This window comes from Penaeus vannamei, chromosome 11 (assembly GCF_042767895.1).
Source record: "Penaeus vannamei isolate JL-2024 chromosome 11, ASM4276789v1, whole genome shotgun sequence".
Classification (NCBI taxonomy): Eukaryota; Metazoa; Arthropoda; class Malacostraca; order Decapoda; family Penaeidae; genus Penaeus; species Penaeus vannamei.
This window is the reverse complement of record NC_091559.1, coordinates 12,067,967-12,076,270: the sequence shown is the minus strand read 5'-3', so window position 1 is coordinate 12,076,270 and position 8,304 is coordinate 12,067,967. Positions and strand designations below refer to the sequence as shown.

The window sequence follows — 8,304 nt, the reverse complement described above, 5'->3', positions numbered from 1 at the left end:
AATAAACGTAACAGTAAGAATTAAAGCCCACAAAAATAGATTTTAAATATTGTTATAACATCAGCAACAGATCGAGAGAATGAAAGACAGAGAGAGAAAGGGGGGGTGGGAAGTGAAAAGAAAAAGAGATGCAGAGAAAGAGGAATTAAAAAGAGAAACACTCCCAAAAACAGATTAATTTTGATGGAAAGGACACAATGATACTGGAAATAAAAGTGAACACAATATCTATACCCAAAGGAAACAATAAAATCTAGTCCATATAAGTTTCTTCTTCAACAACATATACTATTCATCGTAAGCGAAGAGGGAGAGGCACATACACACATGTAGGGTAAGAGAAAGCTGGAGAAAAAGAAAAGAAGTGCGGAGAGAGAGAGGCGACAGGCAGAGAAAGAGAAATATAGAAACAGATAAAGAAAACGACAAGATGACATATGCATATATTTATATATAGAGGGAGAAAGGTGGAGAGTTTGAGAGAGGTAGACACATAAAGACTTTCATTTTCTTCTGAAAAACAATGATGTTTATGAACAAAATGTTTCTCATCAATGGAAATGCTATCGTCTAATCTACGTACACTACAGTAACTGCATTGAATTTCACTCCAAGGAAATGACACACGAATGATAGAAAACGAACGATTGTCGCTTGTCAATCAACTACACAGGGATCTTTAACGCTAAGTAGGCCTAATCCTTATGAATGTTCTTATTGCCAATAAAATACATTACAACCTATATAATCATGAAGTCCATATATAAACAATTATATTCATCATGAACAAGAGGAAATCATTTCTCGACTATATTCTGGAAGTATTCTTTTCACATCCCCGTATCCTCAGCGTATGTACATATGTGTTTTTATCTCTATATATACACACATGCATATGTGTGTGTGTGTGTGTATGTGTGCGTGCGTGTGCGAGGTGAGAAGAGAGAGAGAGAGAGCGAGAGAGGTGAAGATGGATAGAAAAAGGAAAGAGGGAAAGAGATTGTCAAACAAACATACAAATTCATTTTAGTGTGATGATGATGTGGAAGAGTGATGTTGACAATACGAATAGCACTCCTGCTATGTAGGAAGAAAATAATAGTAGTAGAAATAGTAGTAGTAATAATAATAATGAAAATGAAACTGGTAATGATGATAATAATAATGATAATAATGGTAGTGATGATGATATGCATAACGATAGTAGTATTGTAATGATGAAATCAATTATACTAATGTTGGCAATTTGGATGCTCTATGGTGAACGTAATTGTAATGATAATGATGATAATTACGATGGCGTGACAATAATGAAACGGTAACGATGATTGTTAAATATGTTAGTTACCCCTTGATGCTCAGAACATTACGTTTTCTGTGTTTACCCTCAGTTCCTTTGTTTTTATTTCTTCGTTATAGAATATCTATATTTTTGTTGAGTAGAATACATATTTTTCTGAATTTGAATTAGAGAAATACTATATTTTAATGTAGTTTTATATCAGAGAAAAGGTACTTATTTTCCACATATATTTTTATGTATGAATACTCGTTGCAATAAAGGCCACTACGTGGCACTGCCAGGTCAGCACTGTTTCAGTCAACAACCCCCAGCCCTTTGATCCTGCTTCTACATCATGTTTTGTTACCAAGTGTGGGTCTCGTGAGGCCGTTTCCCATATTTTTGGTGCCCAGACCCGGGAAGCTTTAGATATAGAGTCGTCGCCCGGACAAGTAAGGTAACAAACATGGCAGAGTCACTTGAAGCATTGAAGAGGAAAAGGGCTGCATCAAGAGGTTGGTTGACAAGAGCTGTACAGAACCTCCAGGAGGTTTTAAATGATAACAACAGTAATTATGAGAAGTTAGATCAAGTTGCTGCTGAATTTGATAAGAGGCTAATATTGTTGGATGAGGCGCAGACAGCTGTTGAAGTAGAACTTGTTAATCCTGATGATTTAGATGCAGACCTTGATGAAGCAAGTAATTTTCGCAAAGCTGCAACAAATGTTAGATTTGAGGTCACCATGCGAATGAAGAGAGCTAATGATGGCAGTGACAGTGACAAAGGCTCTGTCTCCAGTATGAGCACCTCAGATGCAAAGCTGCCAAAGCTAGAGCTTCCCAAATATGATGGTGATCTGACCCAATGGCAGTCATTTTGGGATAGATTTACAGCCTCAATAGACAGGACTGACATACCTGTTATTACTAAGTTCACTTATTTACAGTCAGTGTTACAAGGAAAAGCATTGTCTGCCATCCGAGGAGTAACACTCACTGTTCCAAATTACAAGGTTGCATGTGATATATTGAAGAACAGATTTGGCCGACCTCAAATAATCATAAATGCACATATTCATGCACTAATGAATATCTCTGTAGCTCCTAAAATAAGAGGAGCAAATTATGTTGAATCGCTGTGGAATCTTCTAGACCAGCTCCATTGGCATGTAAGAAGTTTGGAGAGCTTTGGCATTAATAATAAACAATTTGGCGTGGTGTTAACTCCATTGGTCTTGGGTCGTCTGCCTCAAGAGATAAGATTGGAATGGTCAAGGGAATCTACAAATCATGAAGGTGACCTGGAATGGCTGCTGACGTTCCTGCAGAAGGAGATAAGCCGTCGAGAGAGATCTGAAATTTTCCCGGACGTTGGGATGGGGAAGCCTGAACGACGATTTGTGGACTCGGAGAAAAGAAGAGTGGCTTCTGCATCGGCTCTTCACACCTCATCTGAAGTAGGATCTTCTTATTGTGCTTTCTGCAGCAAGAAACACAAGTCTGAGAAGTGCTGGGATATCCTGAAGCTCCCTTTGAAGGAACGTGAAGAAAAAATCAAAGCTGCCCATTTGTGTTTCAAGTGTTTGAGTAAGGGGCATATTTCCAGTGGTTGTCAAAGCAAGTGTTCTAAGTGTAATGGCAATCATAATTTTCTTCTGTGTAGATCAAAGGGCGCAGGAAGCACAGAAAAGGCTATGGAAAAAAGTGTGAGTGATCAGAAGGTTAGTGATATTGTAGAACCTTCTGAAAATTGCAGTCCCCAAGTGAATCATGTTGGTGTGACTCTTAGCAAGTGTAATGTGTTGACGAAGACCAGCTGTGTGCTACAGACAGCTAGAGTTAAAGTGTTTGGCGAGTCAGGTGCTTGTTGTGAAGCCACCTTGTTGTTTGATACAGGCTCTGATAGATCTTATGTGTCCAGTAATCTTGTGAAGAAAGTTAAGCCCAAGTGGGTGAGCTCTGAACCTGTGTCATATACTGCTTTTGGAGGTAGTAAGTCTCCTCCAGGTAAACAGAGTAATATTTTTGACTTGCAATTAGTAGGTTTACATGGTGCAAAACATTTAATGGCTTTAGAGATTCCAAAGGTTTGTGCACCATTGACTAGACCCTGTATTCCTAGTAATTTGGTTGATGCATTTTCTGATTTTCAACTTGCTGATGATTACAAGAATAATAGTCACCTGAATATAGACATACTTGTAGGTTTGGATGCTTATTGGGGATTTATGGATCCTGAAATTAAGCCACATCAGAGTAATGGATTAGTAGCCCAAAAGTCTGTATTTGGTTGGGTGTTATCTGGTTCATGGAAGGTTCCTACTATCAGCAACTGTGAGTCTACACAAATGTTGTGTATAGGAAATGTGACAGATTCTGATTTACGTGAGTTTTGGGATTTAGAATCTGTTGGCATAACTCAAAAGGAAGCTGTTCCTAGCCCATTTACCTCAGACCCTGTTTTGAAGCAATTTTGTGAAAATGTTAAGTTTGAAGAGGGACGCTATGAAGTAGGCTTACCTTGGAAGTCGGATGACTGCAAGAAGAATCTTATGAATAATGAGGGAATTGCTAGGAAAAGGTTGCAAGGATTAGGGCGTAAGTTAGATAAGGACCCAGAGCTTCAGAAACAATATTCTAACGTGTTTACTGATTATGAACAAGAGGGAATAATTGAAGAAGTCCCTTCAAGTGAAGTTGTAAGTTCTCAGCCTACATATTATATGCCTCATCGTCCAGTTGTCAAAGAGAGTAGTTCTTCAACTAAGGTCAGACCAGTTTTTGATGCTTCTGCAACTAGTTATAATGGCACTTCTTTAAATGATTGTCTTGAGTCTGGTCCTTCACTTAACGCTGATCTTGTGAAAGTATTGGTTCGTTTCAGAAAGTGGAAGGTTGCATTGACTGCTGATATTACAAAGGCATTCTTGCAGATTTGTGTTCGGCCAGAAGACCGAGATGTTCATCGCTTTTTGTGGAAATGCAAAGACTCCATTAGAATGATGAGGTTTGTTCGTGTTCCCTTTGGTAATACAAGTAGCCCTTTTTTGCTAAATGCCACCATTAAATACCACTTACAGTCTTATCCTGATACTGAAGTAGTAAAAGAGTTAAAGGAAAACCTTTACGTAGATGATTGGCTGTCAGGGGCGGACACTGCTGAGGAAGCTTGTGAGAAGTTTAAAGAAGCTCAAAGAATTTTGGCTGAAGCTGGGTTCCCTCTTTCTAAATGGCACTCAAATTGTAAATTGTTTGCCACAAAGTTTAATGATAAAATTGATCATGGTGATGAACATGAATCCACAAAGGTTTTAGGTATGAAGTGGTTATCCTTGTCAGATCAGTTTGTTTTTAAAGGTATTGATTTAGACCTGGAGACACATTTGGTGTCAACCAAAAGAGCAATTCTTAGTCTCATAGCCAGGCTTTTTGACCCACTTGGTTTGATTAGTCCCTTTGTCATGTATGCTAAAATCCTCTTTCAAGACATATGGAGACTTGGGCTTGATTGGGATGAGTTACTACCTAAAGAGGTGCAAAATAAGTTTCAGAATTGGGTTAAGAGCATTGCTGCTCTAAAATATTGGAAGATTAATCGTTGCTATTTCCCAGAAATGTCCTGGAAAGAGTTGTCTGGTGTAGAACTCCATGCCTTTGGTGATGCTTCAGAGAAAGGGTATGGAGCTTGCGTGTACTTGAGAGTTCCTCTTGTGGATGGAACATACCAGGTGTCATTAGTGGTAGCAAGGTCAAGGGTAGCACCTATAAAGAGGGTCACTTTACCTCGACTAGAATTGCTTGGTGCTTTACTTTGTGCTAGACTCTTAGATTTTGTGAAGTCTGCCCTCTGTCTCGATAAGACTGTGACTTATTGTTGTTGGACAGACTCAAAGGTTGCTCTTGCATGGATAAAGGGTAATCCTTGTAGATGGAAGGTGTATGTGTCAAATAGAGTTGTTGAAATTCAGAGTCTTACCTCCCCATGCCACTGGTACCATTGTCCAGGTAAAGAAAATCCTGTTGATCTTGTGTCTAGAGGGGAGTTAGCCGAACCCCTTGTTAATTCTACTTTATGGATAAATGGCCCTTCTTGGTTGTCTGAACCTTTAACTCTAAGTGATAAAGGAGAAACTGTAGAGTTACCTGTTGAAGAAAGTTGCAGTAAAGGAAATATTTCTTGTGTATCTGTAAACTCTCCTAACATATTTGAGTTTGAGAGATGGAGTAACTTCAATAAGGCACGTTGTGTGGTGGCTTGGGTTATGAGATTTATTAATAATGTCCGACCTCATTCTGTGAAGATGTCAGGTCCCTTGTCTCCTGCTGAGTTAGCAGTGGCCAAGACCAAATTGTTCTACTGTGTACAGAGACAGAATTTTGTTCAGGAAATTGCAGACTTGAAAAAGGGTAAATCTCCTTCAAAGGGTTCTCCTTTGTGTAGTTTAGATCCTTTTGTAGATGATGAAGGCCTATTGAGAATTAAGGGACGTTTGGAGAATGCTGATTTAAGTTTTGAAAGTAAACATCCTGTTATTATTCCTTCAGGTCATGTTGCTAAGCTCTTGGTTCAATTTCAGCATATTTTTCTGAAGCATGCTGGAGTAGGGACCATTGTGTCTACTTTAAGAGGCAGCTACTGGATTTTGGGAGTCAGGAGAATTGCTAAAACTGTTTGTAGAATGTGTGTTAAGTGTAAGAGGTATGATTCTAGGGCTTGTAGTCAGCCTGCTGCACCTCTACCAGGATTAAGAGTTAAGATTGCTCCTCCCTTCACTGTGACAGGTCTTGATTATGCTGGTCCTCTCTTTTGTATTGATTTGCCGTCAAAGAAATTGTACATTTTGTTGTTTACTTGTGCAGTAGTAAGAGCAGTGCACCTAGAACTAACTGATTCATTATCTCTTTCTGATTGCATGCTTGCAATACGTAGATTTGCAGCACGAAGAGGTCTTCCTTCTGTTTTTTACTCAGATAATGCCAAAACATTTGTGAGTGCAGCTCGTCAACTTCAGCAAGAATATGGACCATTGTCTCCTCAATGGAAATTCATTGTTCCCCGTTCTCCATGGTGGGGAGGTTGGTGGGAGCGTTTGATTAGGTCTGTTAAGTCAGCTTTGAGGAAGACAATAGGGGTTAAATGTTTGTCAAAAATTGAGTTAGAGACCACCATTCAAGAAATTGAGGCTTGTGTGAATTCTAGACCCTTAACATATGTTGGAGATGAACCTGATGTTTCTAATCCTTTGACTCCCTCACAATTTCTCATTGGACGTAATGCTGGACTTCAACTCGAGGTTAATGATCAACCTTCATGTATCACCGGAAAGGATTTGATTATCCGAGAAAGTATTCGCCAGCAACTACTTGATAAGTTTTGGAAATTATGGAGCAATGATTATCTAAGAAACTTGCCACCTGTTGTGAAGGGATTTGTGCAAAAATGTAATGTAAAGAAAGGTGCTATTGTCCTTGTCAGAGAAGACTATGTTCCTAGGCAAAAATGGCCATTAGGTGTTGTAACAGAAGTATTCCCAGGTAATGATAATATCATTAGGAGTGTCATGGTAAAAACTGACAAAGGAGTAATTAATAGACCAGTGCAGAAGTTGCATGATCTTGAATTGTATAGTGATCTTTATGAAGATTCTGATGAAGATTTGAGAGAATCTATCTCAGGGGAAATTGTTAAATCATCAGTTCCTGGAAACAATGAAAATAGTGCCTCTGAACCTTGTAAAGAGAGTTGTTTAAACCCTACTTCCTTTAGTCAGCGGGGTCGTGTCATAAAACCCCCAAATAAACTTGACTTGTAATAATATGCTGTAATTAGTTTAGTTGTTCTTATTTCTTAAGGTTGAAATTAAGATAAGTTTGTGAGTCTTATAGTATAAATGAGTTTACTGAAGCAATTTCCAAGGAGAAATCTGTCCTACTACTATTTCTCAGGATTTTATTACCTCATTTAAGTACATTTAGTCTATGATAGGAGTAAGTACTCCTATGGTGGGGAGTATGTTAAATATGTTAGTTACCCCTTGATGCTCAGAACATTACGTTTTCTGTGTTTACCCTCAGTTCCTTTGTTTTTATTTCTTCGTTATAGAATATCTATATTTTTGTTGAGTAGAATACATATTTTTCTGAATTTGAATTAGAGAAATACTATATTTTAATGTAGTTTTATATCAGAGAAAAGGTACTTATTTTCCACATATATTTTTATGTATGAATACTCGTTGCAATAAAGGCCACTACGTGGCACTGCCAGGTCAGCACTGTTTCAGTCAACAACCCCCAGCCCTTTGATCCTGCTTCTACATCATGTTTTGTTACCAAGTGTGGGTCTCGTGAGGCCGTTTCCCATAATGATAATGATAGCAATCTCCTTAATTACCTCATTAATGAAAATACAGATATTAGCCTTAGTGGCGTTCCTATGAAACTAATGATAATAGGCATAACGAAGATAACAGTAAAAGTACAAGAATTACAATACATCAGCGACATAAATAACCAAGAAGAAAACGGAAACGGAAGATAAATAACGGAATAAAATATGGAAAAGAAAAAAGGGGAAGAAACATGGGTGAATCAATCGATAGATAGAGAGGTAAACATTAAAAATTTGATTTTAATAAGATATGCAAATAGTTGATGAAGTGATGAATCGAAACATGAGATTTGATAGACATAGAGACAGATAACGAAAAGGAAAGAAAGTAAGATGGAGATAGATTTATTAAGTATATCAGTGAAGGAACAGCTTTGGAAATGGAAACGGTAGCGATGATAATGACAGCAATCACCTTAATTACATCAATAATGAAAATACAGATGATATAACTTTCAGCTGGCGGATAGCAATGGAATTAATGATAATGATAGTCAAAACTAAGATAATAGTAAAAATGCAAAAATTACAATACATCAGCGACATAAATATCCAAGAAAGAAACGCGAAAATAGCGATAATAAGATGGATAGAAAGATAGGTAAACATTAAAATTCGATATATGTATG

General features: G+C 37.8%; 1 protein-coding gene across 1 annotated transcript; it reads left to right on the top strand.

The window, feature by feature from the left end:
- The first annotated feature begins 1,748 nt into the window (after positions 1–1,748).
- On the top strand, positions 1,749–7,097 carry LOC138863232 (uncharacterized). Its single transcript, XM_070127408.1, has one exon. The coding sequence runs from the start codon at positions 1,749–1,751 to the stop codon at positions 7,095–7,097; it is 5,349 nt and encodes a 1,782-aa protein (XP_069983509.1).
- Positions 7,098–8,304: the final 1,207 nt, after the last annotated feature.

What these genes read in the sequence shown, in the direction of transcription:
- LOC138863232 (XM_070127408.1), top strand. Translation starts at nt 1,749, where the DNA reads ATGGCAGAGTCACTTGAAGCATTGAAGAGGAAAAGGGCTGCATCAAGA.